Below are 24176 nucleotides of genomic sequence, written 5' to 3' on the forward strand. Positions count from 1 at the left end.
AGTCTGTGTTTACATAGTATATTTGTGTGTGCTGTATATAATTATTTTGTATATATAAATACACACACATGCATGTATATGTTTAAGAAAATGTGTTATTCCTATATAAAATATTTATATTTATATAATATAGATTATGTATTTTTATATATATACAGAATTTAAGCGCAAATAATTCTTAAATATATACATGCATGCATAGGTATTTATATATACAAAATAATTATATACAGCACACTCAAATATATTATGTAAAACAGACTTTTATTTTGGATGCGATTAATCGCAATTAACTTTTGCACAGCCCTAATATATATATATATATATATATATATATATATATGAAGAGTTCAGATGCAAAAGCCTCTAAATGCCATTTGAAATTTTCTTCTTTAATGATGATTTTTATCAAACTTGTATATTTAAGTTCAGTAATTTCACTTAAATAACAATTAATAGGTAATTATCATTGCCATTTAAGTGAAATCACTGAACTTAAATAAACAAGCTTGATAAAAATTATCATTCTAGAAGAAAATTTCAAATGCCATTTAGAGGCTTTTGCATCTGAACTCTTCATATATGTATATATATATATATATATAAAGTTTGAAATACACTTCAAGTGCACATTCAGTACAATGAAATACTTTTTTTCCACAAAGGGGAGTGAGCTCTCTACCGTTGTGATGTTTTTAGCTGTAGGCGTTTAATAATGTTTAAAGAGTAATTGTTTACTTAAGTGTGTGGGATGAACATAATTGCATTTGGAAACTGATATGTTTTTCATACTGCTGATTTTGGAGTCATATTTGTCTATGTAAGCAGCACACTCTCATATGGCGTGCTGTCTCGGGGGTTTATATTGGCTTGCAGGTATTTGACTGAACTTTGTGTGTTTTAGTTTGTTCCTCTGATAGTTGAAGTGTGCTGTAACCTGGTGGAAGAGCGAGGACTGGAATACACAGGCATTTACAGAGTGCCAGGAAATAATTCTGCCATCTCCATCATGCAAGAAGAGCTCAATCACAAGGGCATGGGGGACATTGATATTCAGGACGATGTAAGTGTACATTTTCTCAGCTTTTTGCTGGACGTCCTTCTTCCTCCTATTCTTCTTTTTTTTAATACATTCTCTATACTTGGACAGAAATGGAAGGACTTGAATGTGATCAGCAGTTTACTCAAATCCTTCTTCAGGAAACTTCCTGAACCCCTCTTCACTAACGGTAAGTCTTTGTGGGAATTCCCTTGCTTGAGGATCTTTATGACTCATTTTGTATTGATATATATTTTCTCTTGCTCAACATTAATTGTATAGTTTGCCATCTAGTGGTTGTAAGTGAAATAGGCATGCGACTTCAACACCTGACATGGCTGAAATAATGTTCCTTCATGATCTGGTCTCTATAGATAGGTATGCAGACTTTATTGATGCCAACAGAATAGAGGATCCTGTAGAGAGACTCAAAGTGCTCAAGAGACTGGTAAGCAGCAGTTTGCCTCAATAACAAAATTTGTTTTCAGTGGTAATAATCTCTCTGAATAAACCTCTCATTCTTCAGCTGCACGAGTTGCCTGATCATCATTATGAAACACTGAAGTTCCTCTCGGCACATCTCAAAACTGTGGCTGATAATTCCGAAAAAAACAAGGTAAAACAATTTTGGGATATTCACAGAATGCGTTCTTCCGTTCAAATACAGAATGGAAAAGAACACATAATGCAGGGCCCTCGAGACATTTCAAGCTTTCTTACAGATTTTCAGTGATGGAGATATTTAATTTCAAGCTCTTTTTTTAAAGGTAAGGTAAAGGTAAAAGATATTCAAAAGTTGATTGCTGAAAATTAAAAGGGCTTGGTTACGACAACCAACAAGGAAAGTCATTTTTAGAGTTACTGTACATCATACACATTAAGACCATGACAGATACGGAACAAGAATCCACATGAACACTCTCTTTGTTTTTCATATACAGTATAAGGAAATGTCTCATTTTGCTCATTTATCATTGTGTCAGATGGAGCCACGTAATCTGGCCATTGTCTTCGGCCCAACACTTGTGAGAACATCTGAAGACAATATGACTCACATGGTGACACACATGCCAGACCAATACAAGATTGTAGAAACGCTCATTCAGCATGTGAGTTCTTCATTCTTCTCATGTGAAAAGAAAGTAACTTTTAGATGTCATGGTGAAACATTTCTGAATGAAGTCTGGTGTTTTCTCTTGCAGTACGACTGGTTCTTCACTGAGGAGGGTGATAAGGAGCCTACGGTGTGTATTAGTACAGATGCTTTCTTTATTCCACTATTTGTTTTATTAGTTTGTTTTTTCGTAATCCTTTTTTAGATGTGTTTGCTAAGGTAGGAATCATGAGCTGTTTTTTCACTGTCGGGCCAAAAACGAATATGCTAGTGCGTGCTTGGGCAAGTCGCATTTCCACTGTCACTTCCAGGGCTTGATCGGGCCTCGGCGGTGCTTCATTGGGGACAACGGTCTGAGATTTTTGGCCCACCGAATACCAAAGTGAGCCAATAGGGACTTGAGGAGTGGTCATGAACAGAGGCAGAGTTTAAGAGTCAACACCAATGATCATTTCGAATGTTTTCATATCAGGATAGCAGCTAACCTCAACATTAAAGGCATTTAAAACAATTTTCAGCTCAAAACTCACTTTTCAGACACCAGCAAGAATGTGAAATACCTTCGGATTATGATCCGAAGGGGATTCTGATCACAGTATGGGGCAAAAATATATTTGCGGTCCTAAAAGCTACTTATCCATTGCCATAATATAAATACACATTTGATAATAGAAAATACCTGAGACTGCTTGAAGAACTTGGACAAAGCATATTATGCTTATAATTGTGTATTTGGTTTTAGGGTAGCCCAGTAAGGCTACTGGTCTTACAGTGGAAACATAGCTTGGTTTTGGCCTTGCGGCTCAAGGTCCGAGGCTATTGGCCTCACCCAACACGTTGTTAGCCCTCGCAGTGGAAAATGGATTTGAGCAAACCGCTAAACCAAAGTAACTCTTAAAGGCCCCCTTAAAAATCTAAATGTACGTTCTTTACCTTTTAGTATGAATATGTTAGCCTTAAGGTTTTGAATAAGCTTGTGTTTTCTAAAACAATGAAAAAAATATAAGCATTCAAAACTAAAGGCTTATTTATACTTGTGTGTCAGACCTACGCCGAAGCCTCTACGCTGTAGGCTACTCATTGGTTTTCATTTATACTTCTGCATCGTGGTCCACGTTGACATGCATTTACACATGCAGAGGGAGAATGTGAAACCCGAGAGAGGGGTTCTAGTAGACCAATCACAGCGTTTGCGGTCTGCGTAGAATTGACGCGTTGTTACATTTTTGGAGAGGTGCATGTCGGGGTACGCGCGCTACACACAGCCTACGACGTGGCTACAGCAGGAGTTCGACGCAGAAGTACTTCCGCTAAAATGTATCACATTTATTTACTTATTTTCTATCAAATTTATTCACTTCCGCTAAAATTTAACTGGGAACCTCAGCTTTTCACCACATCTTCTGTCCAATCAAATGCTCTCTAGAATCTAAAGCATCCCACCCCCATGCTATAAATACCACTTGGCCAAAGCAACCTTTGACAGGTCACAGAGCAATATGTGCTGGAGATATGTGTCCGGTTGCTCAAACGCTTGAGTTTTATTTCGTTTTCCAATTGGTTAAGAATCAAATGGCTAGAATTTATTCACACCTTTACTATTGAATCCAGCGTATCATCAGAGCTCAGATTCGCTTCCATGGTGCTGTCAAGTACGATTTGTTTACACTCTGTCTAAACTAAACGTTGGCTATTTGAAAAGGGGGAGGAGCCGTTCAATATGTCCTGCCTTAGCTTCAGTGGAAATTATGTTTGGAGTGTATCTCTTATATTTGGAGTGTATCTCTGAATGTGCTGTTTTGAGCAAGTAGCACCTAGCATCCACCAAGATCTTATACACTAAAAATCACCTAGATCAAAACTCCCTAGATCATGGGTGAACGAAACACTCACATTTTCTTCCAAAAATGTTAAAAACTAGTTTCTACTTGTGCTTTCATTACTTTGTCTATGTTATTGCAACTCTTTAGTGAATTGTTCTTTCTGTGTGTCTGCTCAGACTACAGTCCAGGAGGAGAGTGCTGTGGAGTCTCAGCCTGTGCCTAACATCGACCACCTGCTGACCAACATCGGCCGAACCGGCACCACTCCCGGGGAAGTGTCAGGTAACATGTGCCCTTGTTTGGACCCTCTCTGCCACGGGTTCAGCTTTTACACCCTGCTGCACAGTATAACTATAACAAAACGGTTACAATAATACATTTAAACTTTCTTGATAAAAACTGCTATGCTTTTCTGAGAACAGAAGCAGCTTCTCTTATGTTTTTAACAAAAGCTGTGCTATGGCTTAATTACAATGCCTGTGTGAGTTTGTTAGGCAACATTTTATAAATGTTTTGCCTACATTAGCTTGCTTGGTGCGAGCTTGAATTATTTGGTTATGATTTGTTTACTCTCCATCCTTTACCTGATTTAATTTGTCAATTTTGGAAACTTTCTGACTTATTTCCGTTTGTTTTGTGAATCTCACAAAACATGTCAAAAACTGTCATGTTTCACTTAAAAATAACATTTGAGATTGTTTTGCATCCCTGGCATTTAAGAATATTCAGAAGCATTACTGTTAATGGGAATTTTGGAAGAAAATGTTAAGAAAATGTAAAACAACCTTAATTGGCTTTATAGCTGCACTACTTCCTGAACTTCAGCCAGCTTCTTGTTTCCTGTCTGCCATTATTGGCCAAATTGATTAATTCAGGTGTGCCTGACCTCAGTAGTCATGGCAACAATAATCAGACACACCTGAATTAATCAAGTTTGGCCAATAATGGCAGACAGGAAACAAGGAGCTGGCTGAAGCTCAGGAAGTAGTGCAGCCATGCATAAAGCCAATTGTCTCTGAATAGGCTACTATATGCAAAATACCAATTTTTTCCCCCCTTTTTAATTTTGTGAGAAATACGCCCATTTCCGTGAAATTCAACCATTTAGTGTGTATGTCTCTTTTTCTACATTTCCAAACTCCACTGGGCCATCTCTGTAACTCTGCTGACTTCTGCATTAACACGTCATGTTCTTTCTCCAAGAGAGAACAAACTAACAGCTAAGGCCAAACCGCAGAGCACGCTTGTCAATCTCTGATCCCTCTGTCCCTAGTGCCACTCTGTCGCGTGTCCTAAAGGCTTTCCCAGCATTCACACATACTGATCTTGACACAGGCCAAGTGGGCGGAGTCTATCACACCGTGATGTCACTGATGGACTCGGTAGGGTCCGTGATGGGAAGCTGGAACTGTAGGAAGAGGGAGGACTGTTGCCCGCAGTGTAGCTGCCTAGTCTGCCGACACCCTCGCATTTTATGAAGTGGGCGACTGAGCAAAAAAGTGCAAAGGGGAAGCGCATCAGAAGTGTTGGGTTCTGTGGGGCGTGAGTGGTCTGTGAGTTTACCTGGCGTAGAGCAGTGCTGCTGTCTCAAAGGCTCTTCGCCGTCTCTCGCCCCTCTCTATCTCTCTATCTCTCTCTCTCTCTCTCTGAACGCTGGCCAAACGGAGAGACAGCATGGTAATGCTACTCGGCTCTGAATATCACTCGGTCATACCATTTGTCACCACCAAGGGGTGTTCAGGGGGGCTCGGCTGGACACAGAAGAAATAAGCCTCCAAAAATGTCTAGTCTTTGCCATGGAAAATGAAATGGGAAAGCGAATCAATTGTTTTAACTTTTCCTTGCTGGCATTCTGTCTTCCCATAGTGTCATCTTTTCTGCATAGCTAGCCCCTCTCTGACCCCTGTCACTTCTTACCTTGGTTCATGCCGTGAGTGTCTCGTCTTCATTGCGGTCACGACAGCACACATTAAACCAGAACCAGCATTTACACATCCATCCCCCCTTGTCTATCGCCTCAATTAATGTAGATGAGCGTTTTTAATCATTTCTGCATCATGCACATAGTACTTGAGTGTAAAGGGTTGTAGATTTAATCGGTGAAATGCAAAATTATCCACTTAAAGAAATATTCCCGGCTCAAAGTAAGTTAAGCTGTGTGGACAGCATCTGAGACATGCAGAAAATAAGTTTGACTTGTCTGTAAAATTGTACTCTAATGCACTTAGAATGGAAGTCTAAGAGAGAATGGTTTAAAAGTATGTGAAACTTGTATATTTGTTGCAGCTATTATTTGTTATTCAAGTCTAAATGAGCCTTTATCGGTTTGATTACTGTTATATACAGAAAAAAAACTTGGTTATGTGTCATTATACCTGTTAACATGACCAAGATGTACAGTAGGTTTAATATACATATACAGTATTTTATGTATATAGCAGAAGAAGTTTAATTCAGGTCTATATTAAGTATACATTTACGTGTGTATTTTAATGTTTATAGGGTTACTGGTAATGCGTTTTTACTTAGAGATGAGTCAAAATTATTTTCTGTGATAATTGATTGTTTAACTTCTATTGATTACTTGTTTGAATTATAGTTGTCTTCTACTTAAAGGGTTAGTTCACCCAAAAATGAAAATTCTGTCAGTATTTACTCACCCTCATGTTGTTCCAACCCCGTAAGACCTTCGTTCATCTTCGGAACACAAATTAAGATATTTAAGATATTAAGATCGCTCCTGCATACAGTCCATAGGCTTCTTGAGGGACTGGCTCTTGCTGTCCCCGAAAAGTCATTAAAGACATCGTTAAAATAGTCCAAGTGACTACAGGGGCTCAATCTTAAGTTTATCAAACAACGAGAACACTTTTGTGCGCAAAAAAACAACAAAAATAACGACTTTATTTCAACTATTCACTTCCTTCTCCATGAGCCTGTAAGTCAGTTAACGTAGTGTGATTGCGTAGAGCTACGTCACACGTAGGCTCACTATTGGCCGACGCTGGTCATGTGTGTGTGATGCGTGTGACGTACAATAACAGAAGCTTACGCTATTAAACTAATAACCTGACTCGCGCAGAGGGAGAAATAAACGAATAGTTGAAATAAAGTCGTTATTTTTGTTGTTTTTTTGCGCACAAAAGTGTTCTCGTCGTTTGATAAACTTAAGATTGAGCCCCTGTAGTCACTTGGACTATTTTAACGATGTCTTTAATGACTTTTCGAGGACAGCAAGAGCCAGTCCCTCAAGAAGCCTATGGACTGTATGCAGGAGCGATCTTAATATCTTAAATATCTTAATTTGTGTTCCGAAGATGAACGAAGGTCTTACGGGGTTGGAACAACATGAGGGTGAGTAAATACTGACTGATAGAATTAACATTTTGTCCGGTTTCTTCTGATCATTGAGATATTAAATCTATATCTCTGTATAACTGTATATCTCAGTATGTCAGAATCAATGTTCATATAGATCATATAATAAACATCCGTCACTGACACTTTCTGCAAGACCGTTATCATTTAATCTGTACTCGGTGGTGTTGTGTCACTTTCCATGCATCCTATTAGTTGCACTTATTCCTTCATAAAGATGTTCATCAAGTTCATCTCTTTTGCAACCAAAAAAAAATCATTTCGTGCCAGATTCATGTTACTATATTGTTTGTGTTTGCTGGATGGTCCTACTCGTGAAAGATTGCTCCTTACTGGTGAATATAAATCTGAGCGTTTCAACAAAACATCGCTCATTTGTTTGTTTGTTTGTCTGCATGCACGCCTGCTCACCATACCTTTCTTTCCTTGTTTGCCAAGCTCTCCTCGTCATGCACAACCTTTCTTAATGCATATGTTTCTCTACTCATCTCTGTATATCAGTATGTTTGAGATCAGTATGAGGACATGGACAAGCCACTAACCATGTGTTATATTTATTTTTACTCTACAGATTCACCAACCAGTGACTCCGCTAAGTCTAAGGTGAGTTTGATTCTTGGACTGTGGCTACTTTTCTGATAAATCTGGTATAATGGGTGAGTGTTGTTCTTGCACCAGGGTGACACGCTCCACGACTCCCACTGTAGCACCCGAGAGCCAGTTGCCATCTTAAAGACATTGGACAGATGGATCAGAGGCCATCATGTCATGCTTTGAACATGCACTGCATTCAGTGTAACGGGGAAATTAATTATTGCTAGAATGTGCATTATGCATTTCTGCCTAGGGGTGGGAATCAAGAACCATTTTTTAGAAAAGTATTAACCGAAGTAACAACTGAATTATCTTCATGACGTTCAGCTAAGTTTACAGTTATTGAATGTCTGACGCATAACATTCTATTTAATGAATCAGTCTCTCAAACTAATCTAAAACAGCATATTCACTGTCATTTACTGAATGAAGTCATCACTTTGTCAAACAAGTATTTTTGCTATTTTAAAGGAAAAGTTTGGTATTTTACACTTAAAGACCTGTTTTAAGATTGTTTCTGATGAAATGGAATGGTTTATTGAAATTTGGACACATCCTGCTGGCCCGAGTATTTTCGGTTTCTGAAACTCACCGAGTGGTCAGGGGTGTTCACTGATATGCTCACACAACAATCACTTACTAAGTGTAAAATACCAAACTTGTCCTTTAAGTTGTCCATTTGACAATATTTTGTATGTATTTTTTAATATGAAGATAAACATTGGACATAGACTTGTAATAAACTACATTTAAATGGATAGTTCACCCAAAAATGAAAATTCTGTCAGTATTTACTCACCCTCATGTTGTTCCAACCCCGTAAGACCTTCATTCATCTTTGGAACACAAATTATTGAAATTAAGATATTTTTGATTAAATCTGAGAGCTGTCTCATTCCTCCATACTAGTCCATAGGCTTCTTGAGGGATTGAAACTTGCCGGCCTCAAAAAGTTATTAAAGACATCCTAAAAATAGTCCAAGTGACTACAGTGGGTCAATTTTAACTTTATCAAACGACAAGAACACTTTTTGTGCGCAAAAAAAAAAACGACTTTATTTACACTATTCATTTCCTTCTCTCTGGGCGATCTGTACGTCACACGCATCACACACATGACCAGCGTCGGCCAATAGTGAGCCTACTTGTGACGTTTAACTGACAAGAGGCCCAAAGAGAAGAAAATTAATAGTTGAAATAAAGATGTTATTTATGTTTGTTTTTATGCACAAAATGTGTTCTCGTCACTTGATTAAGTTAAGATTGAGACACTGTAGTCACTTGGACTATTTTAACGATGTCTTTAATAACTTTTCAAGGCCAGCAAGTTTCAATCCCTCAAGAAGCCTATGGACTAGTATGGAGGAGTGATCCAGCTCTCAGATTTCATCAAAAATATCTTAATTCGTGTTCCGAAGATGAACGAAGGTCTTACAGGGTTGGAACAACATGAGGGTGACTAAATACTAAAATAATTTAAATTTTTGGGTGAACTAACCCTTTAAAAAGCTAAAAAAAAAAAAAAAAATCTGGTCCAAAATTATTAGTTTTACTAAACAAAAAACTAATATAATATTAAAAACAAAAAACACAGTATATTGTACAGTTTAGTTAGAATCATATATTTGATGCTTCCTCAGAAGTACTAGAAGAACCGTTAAATGGATTCTGATTCCCATTCCCTTTTCTGTCATCTGGCTCCAGCTTTATTTTCAAATGCAACCCATGCAGCTTTTTCCATATGTCATTGCTGTTGGTGTTGCGGGTGCTGCTTATGCTATGTGGCTTTTCTGAAAAAGAAGCCTCATTTGGAGTTCTGTAACTGTCTCTAATGTTTCTTTCTATGTTCAGTCCTTCAACCTCTGATTTGTCCTGCTATCAGAGAAGCAGGTGGAGTACTCTGGGTTTAGCCACCTGCAAGGGCAGCGGTTGGGCTTTTTATTCAATGTTTTCTCGCTAGGCCTCAGTGCTTTATGGCTCATTGGATTACAAGGTTGTTTTGTTTTCCTTGTGACTGAATCTGTCACTCTTTCTTTCTCTTTGTGTCCAGGGCTCCTGGGGATCAGGGAAGGACCACTGCAGCCGCGAGTTCCTTCAGCCACGAGTCTCCTCCATCTTTGCTGCGGCCAACCGCAAACGAAAGAAGCACAAGGAGAAGCTGCAACCCAGCAGCTCTGATGACGACCTTGATATTGTCTTCACCAAGAAGGATAACCCAACTCAAAAGCAGAATCACCAAAGCCAGGAGGAGGATGGAGGCAGCTCCAGCCCATGCGGAAAATCACTTATAGGAGACAACGGCATAAATGCAGAGTCCACCCCAAAGAACAAGAAGGAGCAGAGGAACTCTTTCTTTATGAAAGACAAACCCTCTTCAACTCTCTCCCCCTTGCCCAAGCTCTCATGTTCACCCGGTGTCATCCGCCGCACCTCTGGTCCTCCCAAATCATCCCTCTCGGATCGTTCTTCGCAGTTAGATGAGACCACCTCAGACTTGGGCACCATGAGCTCTGGACCCTCCGGTCCCAGAACCAGACCTCGGAAATGGGGCACAACGACACCCCCGGCCCCTGAGCAATTGCTAGTTTATGGGGGGGCTTCAGTGACTGCAGAGGTGAGCTCTATTACCTCAGACTACTCAACCACTTCCTCAACCACCTTCCTGACGGGAATAGAATCCATCACACTGAGCCCAGAGGTGCAGTCTGTGACTGAAAGCCGGGGAGGAGACGAGGCGGATGACGAGCGCAGTGAGCTCATCAGTGAGGGACGACCAATGGAAACGGACAGCGAGAGTGACTTCCCAATGTTTACCCCTGGCATCGCCAGACTAGACATACCAACCACGGAAGATAGTGGAAACAACACGCCCAAACTAGCTTGCCGCTTGCTGCCCTCCCATAAACTGATAGAATGTGACTCTCTGTCTAGGAGGCGATCCCTGCGCCAAAAGACGGACAGCGATTCATCTGTGGAGGCAGGAGCTGGTGGCGGGGTCAGCAAGAATGAATCAAACAGACTGTCTCGAGTTCTGGAAGTGATGAAGAGAGGCCGTTCCACCAGCAGCCTGAGTGCCCCATTGCGAACTGAGTCGGACAGAGTTGAGCCAGCATGGCATCTTAAAATCACAGAGAGACTCAAGTTCCGTCTACGCGCCTCCGCTGATGATATGTTCGGTGTTGGCACGCAGAAAGCCCGCTCTACAGAGACGCGTAGTAAGAAGAAGAGCATCCGGCGGCGCCATACGTTGGGTGGCCAGCGGGATTTTGCTGAACTAGATGTCATTCATGACTGGAGGGAACAGGGTGGGGTTGACCAAGGTGCCGAATTGTCCGCTGTGGAGCGCCTTAAACCCAAGTGCGACTCACAGGACTTGTCTATCCGGGACTGGATCGCTTGTGAGCATCGTCGAACCAGTCGAGAGCTGGAAGGTCAAGTTGGGATACGTACAACAGAAGCGGGAGATACCCATGCAGGTGTGCAAAGTGCTGAGCAACTGACTCCTTCTGCCTCTCCATGTCCCCAATCCAGCTCTGAACAAGTAAACGGAGGCACTTCAAAGGGCAAATCCAAAAACAGCCTGAATTCTGGAGCTGATGCTCATCCACAGAAATTGTCCGGAGCCCAAGTGGTGCGCTCCCGATTCTACCAATACCTTTAAAAGAAAAGAATCATCTGCATGCGTGTAAGTGCGTCATAATGTGTGTGTAAAGGCCTGTTCAAACCAAGATGAATGTTTGGTGTGGAAATTGGGCGCGATAAACATTTTCATTTGCATAAACAGATTCTGTTCAGACTGACACAAACTGTTATTGCATCTGTTCAGACCGATGTGAACATTTGCATGCTGTCAGTGTGACAGAAGTCTTACATGCGGTTCTAATCTCTTTTCAACTGCACCTCAAAGAAAACTGGCCAACCATTAAGATTTGCGCTTTTGGTCACATTTCTAGAGCCGCGGCTTTTAGATTGGTGCTTACAAAGACTATTTTGCTGAACTGCTGTAAATAGCAGAGGAAGAATCCAAAAGCAGGTTTCTTGTCCCTGTTTGGTAAGCATCATAGCAAATACAAATATGGCTGTTTAAAATCATGTAAATACTGTTTGAATTTTTTTCCTCGTGACAAGCGGGTGTCAGATTCTGATAGTTGCGCAGCTTTTTTTGTACCTGGGTCACTGGCGTATTTCTGCTTTTCTATAAGCACCCCCTACTGTCAGATTACATTTGCATTTAACCATTGCCATTTTTATGTATTGGTATAAAAAAGGCAAAACACAAGATTTTCAATACATTTTCATGCCAAACATGCGCTTAGGTGTGATCAGGCCTTAAAAATGAATGAATGTACTTAGAGCTAAGGTTACTCCACCTTTGTTTTTCAGCGCCCACCAACCCCCCCCCCCCCCCCCCCCAATCCTTTTTTAAAAAAAAAACAAAGTATCTATAAATATGAATATATATTAGAAATATAAATTGTATATATCTATATGTATAGGCTTATAAAAAAGTAACTGGAGTAATTTTAACAATTTTGAGTTAACTGACTCAACTTCTTTTTTTTTTTTGGATCAGTACTGGAGATCTTTTCTTGAAAGCTAGTAATATATGCATGATGGTGAAGTGGCCTGATATTCAGAGGCTGTACAATACCAATGTTTACCAACAGCCTTTGCTGCTGCGACAGCACAATTTTTGGACAGACATGCATTTGCGAAACTGTTACTGAAGGATACTGATATCAAAGGAAAAGAAAAGGCATCTTGTCCAAGATTAAGACAAAAAAAGAAAACTCCTGATGTTACTCGTATGAAGAATGTAATATGCTTGCCGTTATATTGACTAACACGTAAATTGCTTCTTGCAGTTTTCAATAGTGAAATAATGTAAATAATGTCTGTACTTGAAGTATTTTGTTTTTTGTTTTTTTATTCTGAAGGTTAGCCCTGATATGGGCTGTTTTCTGTGCTGTGTGCTGTGGAAACCCCTTTTACAGTGCATCATAACAGCCAGACATAAATGTGGAAGAAGAATGAAATATTTTTATATTTCTACAGGATTAAAGTAAGTGCTAAACCGAAAGCGCCAGAGACTGAACATCCGTAGCAGTACCAGGCTTACTTGTGTTGTCATGTTTAACCATTTTAAATGCAAACTACAAACTGACAGCAAATAAGTGGTGAAATTACAAGGAATTGTTTTTAGTTTTGTTTTTTACAAAAAAAGTGCCTCTCAACTGGTTCTGGTGACAGGAAAGGTGCCATTTCTTAATTTTGTTGTTTGTTAATATGGAATGTGTATTGTGAATGAATGACTGAATTTTATCAGAAAAAAAAATAAGAAGAAAAATAAATTTTTATACAAAACAATGCAAAAGCAGACCCTGCGCTTCCACTGCTTCATCCGTCATAGTCTAAAGTCATTCCGTGCTTTGCCACTGGATATGTCTTTACCCTGGTCTATTATTGAGGCAATAACTTAAATGTCTATATTTCTTTGTGTATGTTACCTTTGTTAAAAAGTCACATATTTTGTCCGAGCTGACCAGTGTAGCCAGCATGTGATTCCTCGGAAGAGTATGCATGACCTCATACTTATGTTTGCAGATTTCATCTTACCTCTGAATATTCATATGTGTGACTCCCAACTGCAAAGAAAACAAAAACACTGGAAATAAATTATCTTTGTCAGCGTCTTCTCATTGTCATTGGTAGTTAATGTAATGTAGACTTTAGGTCTCGCTGTCACTCAGTTTGGACACAGTCCTAGTCTTCATTACTGTTGGTGTTATTATTATTTCCCTAAATATATTTGTTCCAATTTCACTTTATTGTTTTAGGTTTGTAAAGAAGTTCATTAGTATATGTACAATATTCTACTAAACTAAATTCAAGCATCTCCGCATAAGCCAAAAGATTGATGCAATCATAATATCATCAAGATCATGAGAAACATAAGTTCAGACAAGTGTGTCCAAACTCTTTTTTTATTATTATTTATTTATTTATTTGTTTTATGTTTTTAACTGGGTCTTGAATGTAGCCACAGATGAGGTTTTACGTAGTGTAAGAGGTAGCACATTAGTTGAGGAGCATTAGTACTGAAAGACCTTCCACCTACAGTAGACACCCGGAAACGAGGGATGGACAGTAAACCAAGTTCAGTTGATCTGAGACACCGTGTAGGATGGTAAGGGTGGAGTAGGTCAGTCAAATATTGTGGAGCAAGACCATTTAATGCTTTGAACGTTAGAAGCAATACCTTAAAGTGGATACGTGATGCTACAGGTAGCTAGTGAAGTTTGTGAAGCAGAGGCGAAATTTGAGCAGAACGCCTAGTAGAGGTGAGAAGGTAACGCTTCCTTTTACAGTACAATACTTACAGTGTAATTACCTAGAAAGTACTGGCTAATATAAGGTAAGTACGTGGAACAGGGGTAGGTTCAGGGTTAGTACTAGTTATTACCCAGTAATTGTAGTTACTAAAATAAGTACATGGTATTTACATGGGTAACTGGACTGTGAAAGGAAGCGTTTCTCGCTGCAGTTTTGAACATACTGTAATCTTGCAATACGTACTTGGGAAGACCAAGAAATATTGCAATAGTCCTGGCGTGATGTGATTTATACATGAATTAGGGTTTCATCAGCTAAAGTGAGTGAAGATGAAGAGTTTTTAACAAGAGAACAAAACTCTTGACTGGTAGAGTAAATGCTTGCTTAATTTTTAATTAAACATTTTAACAAAGTGCTAAATGTTGGGTAACACTTTATTTTGAAGGTCCCCATTCATTTGGTAGACTATGATAACTTTGTCTATTAACTTGATGGCTCAACCTACTAACACTTTATTTTGATTTTTCCCCAACAGATATTCTTTGCAACTTATTCTACCAACCCTAAGCATACCCTTAACCGTCTAGTCTACTAATACTCTAATGACAGTTAGTTGACATGTACAGTAGGTGCAACCTATAATTAACAGAATGTCTAAAGGTGACCATGAAAATAACGTAACCAAATCGTGTTCTTCCTCTGAACAGAAGAGGGCATTGTGCGATCATAAGTGCTTGAAAAGAAGGAATTGGTTCTGTTTCAGAGCAGAATGGCCTACAGGAAGGGCTGTAAAAAATCTTTCATTAGAAAAACGATCATACGGAGCCTGGGTAGTCACCTTTAGGAGAAACTAAAACAAGACCAGCAAATCCGTTGCCACAGTTTTGCAATTTGTTCCCTCAGTTTATAAACCATACTCACAGATTCTTAAATTGTTCTCTCGGCTTAACAGATCACAGTCACACCCACGGATAAATAAACCGTGCCCACGAATTTCCAGTCTGTACTCTCAGATTTGTACACCGTACCTTCGGTTTTTCACGCTTTCACAATCCCACAGTTTTGTGGCTCATCCCTCTTTTTATAAACACAAGAACAGAACAAGCTCCCAATTCTGTTAACAACTATTGTGTATTGTTAAGTTGAATACATTAACCTGTCTTAACTGCATTCTTTAATTCTAGGCTAAATCATTTGTATTGGTGATGGGGTAAAATAGACAACAATTTAATAAGAACTATGTGTGTCATATCCTGTCCATCTGTGTGGTATCTGTCAGGAGTGAAGCACTCAATACAGGAGTAGCAAACTTTATCCATCTTGTTTACTCGCAACGCATTCCCATCCCAAGGCATCATCTAACTGACAATTTTGACCATTCTTCAATATCTGACGCTTTAGGCACCCAGTTACATGACGCGATCATTGGGCGTCATCTAACTGACGCTAAAGGTAAAGCGTCAGTTAGATGACGCGGGTAGGTTTAGGTCTGGGCTAGGGTAAGGGTTAGACACGTCAGATATTGAAGCATGGTCAAAATGCTCCCCAAGGTGCCAGTTAGATGACGCCATGGGATGAGAATGGGCTGTTACTCAGCACTTCAACAGTTCTGATTTGAGTCTAACACAGCTAATTCACTTATGAACACTACATTTCCCCCCTTTTAGAGTTGAATGGACAATGCAGACACATCCATACATAAGATCCAGAGCAGCACATCAGATCTACTGTAAGTGAGCAGTGTTCTCAGTTATTGGAAATGCAGAGAGATGGGAAGCGTGAGAGGATTAGTTAAATTTTTGTCTCTTAGGAACATTCCGTACCCCTCACTCTATCCTGAAACAAGGAGTGTGAGCACCCCACGAGCATCTGTGTACTTTTTCATGTTGTGTTGCAGCTACATAACCCTTCGGCAAACAGCCATGTCAGTTAACGTGTGCACAGGAGCAGATGTAGAAATTGAGCACACGGTTGAACCTCTCTACAGCACCAAAAGCTGCCGGGTAGTAGAGAAAGGAACGATGGTGACGAATATTCCTACCTTACAGAAAAGCAGTGAAAGCAGCAGACATAAACTGAACACCTCTATCCGTAACTATACTCAATGGATTTCCATGGTGACTGTCTGAAACAAAACCACAGAATCTGTAGTGGCAGTAAAGGCGACCTCAGGCTATGTGCTATAATAGTCAGTTAATGCAATAGCAACCCTGCAGTTGGATGCAGCAGTGTCAAATGACCTGACTATTTCCACAGCCACTTTCTGCCATGGTCCATCATGCAGCGCCACTGGCTGGAGAGGAGCAGGATGTGACAGATTTGTCTTTGAGCTGACACACATGGAAAAACCGGACAGTATCACGAACCTGAGGATCCATCCCTGGATGGAACAGAGATCACGAAGGGGTTGTTTGGTTCTCCCCTCTCTTTGATGTCATTTTTGCAATATGGAGACCATAGGTTGAAGAGGAGCAGGTGTAATCAGCCGCGAGCCTCAGAACACAAAGTTGTCCTTAACAGCTTGTAATAAAGAAAAAACACACCTTTCAGTCCCTTGGGTGAAAAAGGCCAACCATTTGTCATGATCCTGTTTCTTTCTCTCACTCTCGTTCACACATTTCGGTATTTCCTCACTTTTACACACACCTCCTTGTTATCCTCGTTTTCCCCTTCAGCTGTCTCTCGTTTACTAGTCATGGCTCTCTGCCCTCTTCACCTGAATCCTTTTCTCCTGATTAGCGTTCATATTTCTTCCCCTCTTTCTCAACCTGTCTTTGGCTGATGTGTACTAAGAGCATCTAATCCTTATGTCTCCTGTCATGTCTTAGTCCTGTCGTGTCGAGAGCTGACAAATGTAAAGAGATTGTAACAGATTGCACAGTTGAATGTAAAACTGTGCGGGAGAATCGCCACTTGCCTCAACTCTCCCTCGGGAAACGCCAGCCCGCTCCACTTCCCCGTCATACAGAGCTTTCATACATCTAGTTTCTTCTGGGCTGAGAGCTGTTTTTGTTATCTACAAGTTGATACTTTATTTTGAACATTATTCTGTTTAATACGCCCCTTGGGCACTTTGAATATCGCGCTCTTCAGTTCGGGTTGGTCAACGCCCCAGCAATCTTTCAGGCATTGGTCAATGATGTTCTTCAAGACATGCTTAATGTTTTTGTGTTCGTTTACCTTGACAACATTCTTATTTTTTCTCCCTCTCCCCTGGTGCACTTCCAGCATGTCCACCACGTTCTTCAGCTTCTTCTCGAGAATAAGTTATTCGTTAAGCCAGAGAAGTGCAAGTTCCACGCTCAATTACTTTCCTTTTTTGGGTAATTTCGCCAGACGGGGTTAGTATGGATCCTAACAAAGTGAGGGCAGTCACAGATTGGCCTGTTCCAGATTCTCGTACCGCTCTTCAGAGCTTTCTCGGTTTTGCTAATTTTCACCGCCGCTTTATTTGTAACTTCAGTCAGATAGTCGCTCCCTTGACTGAGTTAACATCTTCCAAGACCCAATTTCTATGGTCAGTGCCCGCCCAGAGCGCTTTTGATCGTCTAAAGTCCTTGTTCACTTCAGCTCCCACCCTGTTATTCCCTGACATCACCAGACAATTTATCGTTGAGGTTGACGTGTCTGAATTGGGTGTCCTTGGCGGGTGTCCTTTCCTAGGTCCATCCCATCCCTGCGCGTTTTTCTCACACAAGTTGTCTCCCTCTGGGCGCATTTATGATGTGGGAAACCGCGAACTACTCGCTCTTTGTCTTGCCCTAGAGGAATGGCATCAGTGGTTAGAGGGTGCTTCCGTTCTGTTTATCGAATATATCCGGTCGGCTAAAAGGTTAAATGCTTATCAGGTGTGTTGGGCTTTATTTTTTACTTGTTTTGACTTTACGATTTCTTTTCGTCTGGGAACTAAGAATTTAAAGCCTGATGCGCTGTCTCACCTCTTTGGTCCCTCGGAAGCTGTTAATCCTCACACCCCAATTGTCCCTGAGGTGAGTTTTTGGCGCAGTTGTCTGGGGTATTGAGAAACTTGTTAGATGTGCTTTTTCTTGAGCTGTTCCCCTGTGGTCGTGTCCAAGTAATCTACTTTTTGCACCTGCTTCTGCACATCAAGCTGTTCTTCAGTGAGCTCACTCATCGAAACTCGCTGCCCATCCCAGCGTTAGGGGCACCTTAGCATCCGTTCACCAGTGTTTTTCGTGGCCCACTTGTGAACGAGATACACGTTGGTTTGGGCCTCTTGTTCTAAATGTGCGCCCAGACTAAGACCAGCAACACTTCTCCGGCCGGACTCTTGAGACCTTTACCTATTCCTTCATGACCCTGGTCTCATTTCGTGCTTGATTTTATTACTGGTCTCCCCACGTCATCAGACAACACCATTATTTTGACCATAATAGACCGTTTTTCTAAGGCTGCTCATTTTGTCCCTCTTCCTAAGCTCCCCTCTGCCAAAGAGACTGCCAAGATCATCATCGAGCATGTTTTCAAGCTCCACGGACTCCCCTCTGATGTCGTGTTAGGTAACCTTTAGACAAATGGCTTCCACCCTCAGACAAATGGTCAACCCGAACGGGCCAATCAGACTGTCGGCCGGATTTTACGATCTCTTGCGATCTCATTCCTTCTGTTCAGAAGTTCGTTCAATGCTGCAAGCGCTCCTGGATGAGAGTTAGAGCCGCTCTTTGTCGATCCCGATCGTTTGCGTCAAAAAATCGTTGTCGCGTCAAACGCCCCAGGTATGTCTGAGGGCAGAAAGTACTATTGACTGCTAATCTACAGTATTGACTGCTAATCTACCTATTCAATCAGTCTCTTGCAAGCTTGCCCCTCGTTTTATTGGGCCTTTTCGTGTGTCTAAGATTATCTGTCCTGTCGCAGTCTAGCTTAAACTTCCAAATCATCTCCGCTGTGAGGAACGAATTTCCTCACTCCTCACTTTTGCACACACCTCCTCGTTATCCTCGTTTCCCCCCTCAGCTGTCTCTCGTTTACTAGTCATGGCTCTCTGCCCTCTTCACCTGAATCCTTTTCTCCTGATTAGTGTTTCTATTTCTTCCCCTTTCTCTCAACCTGTCTTTGGCTGAGTGTTGCATTTTCTCGTGTGTACTAAGAGCCATCTAATCCTTATGTCTCCTGTCATGTCGCAGTCCTGTCGTGTCGGGAGCTGACTAATGTAAAGAGATCTAAACTGTGCCGGAGCATTGCCGCTTGCCTCAACTCTCCCTTGGGAAACGCCAGCCCGCTCCACTTCCCCGTCATAGGGAGCTTTCATCTATACATCTCGTTTCTTCTGGGCTGACAGCTGTTTTTGTTATCTACAAGCCGAGACTTTATTTTGAACATTATTCTACTGCTAGTCTCTCTTAGTATCCCATTGAGAATCTTTTCTGTTGGTTATCGAAGTCTCTGGCAAGCTCTCTCAATTAAAGTTATAGTATTTCTCCGCACCTGCTGTCTGGTTCTCTTACCTCCATAACACCATTAGAAATCTGTGTATGAAGTTTGGTTAGAGCAGGACAAGAAGCACATGCAGCATCAACATCGGCAGATAGAAAAGCAACAAACTCTTCATCAACATCATCAACAGGTAAGGGCAAATGTGACTGATAATCAGCAGGGACATTATGAATGGCTTTTACATGTGATTCATCAGAAAGAAGAACCTCAGATGAAATAATATAACCTAAGAACAGCCTTGCCTGAAGTCGTTGTAAGACCGCTGTAAGTGCTTTGTCATGCATAGACATGTTGTGTCCATAGATGAAAATGTCGACCAGGTAATTTTCAACACTTGACAAGCCAGCCAGGATGATGGTCATCCTCTTCTGAAATGCCGCTGGTGCTGAAGCCAATCCGTAAGAAGCACAACAAAACTGAACAGTGAGTAATTAAGGCTGTGATTTCACAACTGCCCTGTCCCGCAGTGGCATTTAGTAGTAACCATTAATCAGGTCGATGGTAGAAAAATCAGTAGAACCTTAGAGCAGAGAGTAGTTCAACCATGTGTGGCAATGGAAAAGAGTCCATGACCACTGCTTTATTTGGCTCTCTGAGGTCAACGCACATCGTCTTTCTTCTAATTTCTTCCTTTTGACTGTTTTGTCCAGCTTTATGCGGTTTGAAAGACTTGCACAACAAGCACAAGAATGGCATTAGGAGGCAGGACTTGATTGTTTTCAATCCTCAAATGCAGTGCAGACCCTAAGTGGTGTCCCTTTTGTTCACGTATGGACTGAGTAGTCATGTAGAAACGTTCACTGACAAACATCCAACCACCAAAATTTGGGATTTTGGGCTTGGCAACGAATAGCATAATGTCCAATCTTTTTTCACTTCCTGCATGTTGCAGCCAGACAGTTGACAGCATTAGCTACATGTGCCTCTGATCCTCAGCAAAAGCATAACCTTCTCTTCCCCACCTGAACAGAATTAAGACGTGCATGTTAGACTTTAGATTTAGCCTCAACAGCATCAGATTATTATTAGAGATTTCCACAACGCATGCGCGAGAACTGAACTGAAGTAGTCGAAGTAGAATGCAGTTCTCACGCATGTGTAGTGGAAATCTCTTGAACTCTCGTCTCAGGCCCAGAAGGAAGAAGAGGAATAGTCGAATAAAGTTGTTATTAGGGCCCGAGCACTAACAGTGCGAGGACCCTATTGAAACTGTTAGGATTATTCTTTCTTTTCTTTTTTCTGCAAAGTAAGCGCCATTTTCGCGGCCGCAACATGCTCAAAAACTCACCAAATTTGGCACACATGTCAGGACTGATGAAAAATTTCGTATTTTGTGGGTTTCACGGATGGGCGTGACAAAATGGCTCGCTAGCGCCACCTAAAAAATTGGAAAAAATTAGCCCCTCGTCCACGTTCAACCTACATGCACAAAATTTGGTGGGGACGTGTATCATATCAAGACGCACAAAAAAGCCTCAAGAACCCATACCCTAAACTCAACAGGAAGTCCGCCATTTTGAATTTGGCGAACGATTTGGGACGATTTACACACTCCGTACTTTAACGAAGTCCTCCTAGGGATTTAGTCGGATCGGCTTCAAATTGCTGCTGCGCCTTCTAAAGGCATTGACGATGTAAAGCTGTGCTATCTGCGCGTTTTCGTCAATGGGCGTGTCCGTGGCATCGATGATTTGCCATGAAACAGGAAGTTGTAGTAGCTTGGCTGTAAATGCCCAGATCTGCACGAAATTTTACACATTCACACAGTCCCGCCCTGAACAAATCTACATGCCGACATTCACCCACAGTCATAGCGCCACCTGCTGGCAACAGGAAGTGACCTTTAACGAAGCAGCCCCCACCACACGTTTTACCTACATGTACGGAATTTCTGGGGCACATGGATCATGTCCAGACGTACAAAAAAGCCTCTTGGAGCAATGCCCTAAACCCAACAGGAAGTCGTCCATTTTGAATTTTACGTCGATTTTGGGTGATTTGGATGCGTAGCAAATTCACAGCCGCACCGGCTGAGCTCCAGAATATGGACGTGCTACAGGTGCGAGGGCCCGCCCATCGCTACTTGCAGCTATAATTTTTTTTTTCACACAAAAAGTATTCTCGTCGCTTGATAAACTTATACTTGAGCCACTGTTGTCACATGGAATATTTAAACATTTTTTTCATTGACTTTCTGGGCCGTCAAGTTTCAATCCCTCAGGCAGCCTATGTAGCACTGATCCACCTCACAAATTTAATCCAAAAATATCTTCATTTGTGTTCCGAAGACGAACGAAGGTCTTACGGGGTTGGTACAGCATGGGGGTGAGTAATGACTTAATTTTCATTTTTGGGTGAACTATCACTTTATCAGATCACACCCACGGATTAATAAACGTTACCCATGAATTTCCAATTCGTGCTCTCAGATTTGTTCACCATACGTTTGATTTTTCAATCCAAAGCTTTCTCAATCCTTTCTTACAGTTTTGCCATACATCCTTTTATTCACAGGAGTTGGTGTACTTTCAATACAAAATACATTTTACCCCAGTACATTTTTTTTCTATTGGAAAACATCAATACAGTATAGATCATGCATTTCTATGACAACCATTTATATTATATTATATTATATTATATTATATTATATTATATTATATTATATTATATTATATCATATTATAAATGAGTGACAGCCACAAATCATGAGCACAGTTTGTAAATCTGTTTGCGCAAGCGTGGGCATGGATTATGAAGCACACTGATCATAATAACAAATCCCATAGCCACTTTTGAGCTCATGGTACAGTAGGTTGTTCTTTCAAAATACAAACTGTTTCATTAACATATCAAATTTTTAATAAATAGCAGATCATATGCGTGCAGAAAGCAGTGCTAATTTAATTTTGCTCTGTATGGATTTTGAATGCAAGTTCGTCTTCTTGAACTGTGTAAGTGACTCGTGCTGTTAACAAGAATTAATAAAAGCAAGGCCATGCTTAAATATTATGATTTTCCATCTCCAGTAAATGTTTATAGATTTGTACAAGGCCTGATACTTGAAGCATGAAGGGCATGCATTTGCTTGAATCTGATGGGACTCCTGGACCTGCTTGAGCCAGTAAAGGGAAGTAAAAACTAATTATGTTGTTGAAACAAGCCTTTATAGTATAACTATGCAAAACGTGAATATTTGCATAATTTATTCACCCCTATTTTATTCCAAATCCAAACCTGTGATTTTCTTTATTTCATTGGAACATGATATAAAGGTATATATTGGGCCCCTTTCATCTGGTATCATCAAGTGCTGCAGCATCGGCAGGAATAGATACATTTGTTAGTGTAGGCAATGCTGTTTACATAAAAATGTGAATAGGTAAGATAAGAACTGATAGATAGCTACCTATAGAGATGTGACGCCTATCACTGTATACATATATCAGCTCCTTCAGTATTATTAGCAGCTATTGCGTTTCTCAGGAGCGAATAACCCTCCTCCATCCCCAACTCAACCTCTCGTCCAGTGAGGATTTGGCAATTTGATTCTTTAATTTAAGTTATACTTTAAAATCTTGAATTAATGATATCTGCAATACATTCATGTTGGTTCTGTTCTGTTTTCCTTAAGGCTTATTGCTGCTCTCTCTTCTCTTATCCATGCTAGGCAAAACAGAACCACACCGCCAATCCTAACTGTGTGCTAATTGTCAAAGGCCAAGAACTTTAAACATGGAAGAGGGGAGAATGATTGCTGCTGTGATTGGTATTCTTTATTCATTTTTTTTTTTCGTATTTACATTTTATATGTATATATATATACACAGTAAAAATAGCATGTATTTGACAGAAATTCTACAAAGTATTATAGCGTGGTCAAAGTTTGGTAGTCAAAGAATGGAACGCTACATTTTATTCAAAATTAAGTATTTTTAATGCAAATTGGCTTTAATAAGATTTTCCCAAGAAATACACAACACATAAGTATATAAACTCCTCTGTGATTCCTATTCTTTCTGACAACAAAGCACTTGAGTGCGTGAAGCTCGTGTTCATGCTGTAACTTAGAAGAAGGAAGTAGATGTCCAATAGCATTATTTTTAATAAATGTAATGCATCTACCTTTACTGAATGAATGTTATAATGAATGAACCAGCTCCTTCGGCCCAGCAGGGACTGGAAAGAGATATGAACCCGGTTGCTAACTCAGCAGTTGTGTGCCTACAGGAAAGGGGCTTTCATAGATCTCAGGACTGCTTATTACAGCAATATTAGCTGTTAAAATAACGCCAGATTCATGTTTTTGTTTTTGTTTTGTTTTTAAACAAGAGGAAGTCTTGGTGCCCTCTTGTTAATCTTATACAAATATAGCAGTAGTTATTCAGCAATTCTTTAACCAGTCATTTTCTGACAATGTGTCCTGACAGGGTTTTTA

The 24176-nt window shown here is 40.5% G+C and overlaps 1 protein-coding gene across 4 annotated transcripts in view; it reads left to right on the forward strand.

The window, feature by feature from the left end:
• Positions 1–13641, forward strand: part of arhgap21a (Rho GTPase activating protein 21a) — a 128800-nt gene extending 115159 nt beyond the window's left edge. For all 4 annotated transcript variants that reach the window (XM_039666642.2, XM_089125875.1, XM_039666640.2 and 1 more), the window contains 9 exons: positions 905–1063; positions 1151–1229; positions 1414–1487; positions 1566–1655; positions 2023–2148; positions 2242–2283; positions 4153–4258; positions 7926–7957; positions 9999–13641. In XM_039666642.2, coding sequence (XP_039522576.2) covers positions 905–1063; positions 1151–1229; positions 1414–1487; positions 1566–1655; positions 2023–2148; positions 2242–2283; positions 4153–4258; positions 7926–7957; positions 9999–11609 — 2319 coding nt within the window. In that variant the 3' untranslated portion in view covers positions 11610–13641. The remainder of the gene's footprint in view (positions 1–904; positions 1064–1150; positions 1230–1413; positions 1488–1565; positions 1656–2022; positions 2149–2241; positions 2284–4152; positions 4259–7925; positions 7958–9998) is intronic.
• The last annotated feature ends 10535 nt before the right edge of the window (positions 13642–24176 follow it).

Source organism: Pimephales promelas, chromosome 22 (assembly GCF_988280905.1).
Source record: "Pimephales promelas chromosome 22, fPimPro1.hap1.1, whole genome shotgun sequence".
In the NCBI taxonomy this organism is placed as follows: Eukaryota; Metazoa; Chordata; class Actinopteri; order Cypriniformes; family Leuciscidae; genus Pimephales; species Pimephales promelas.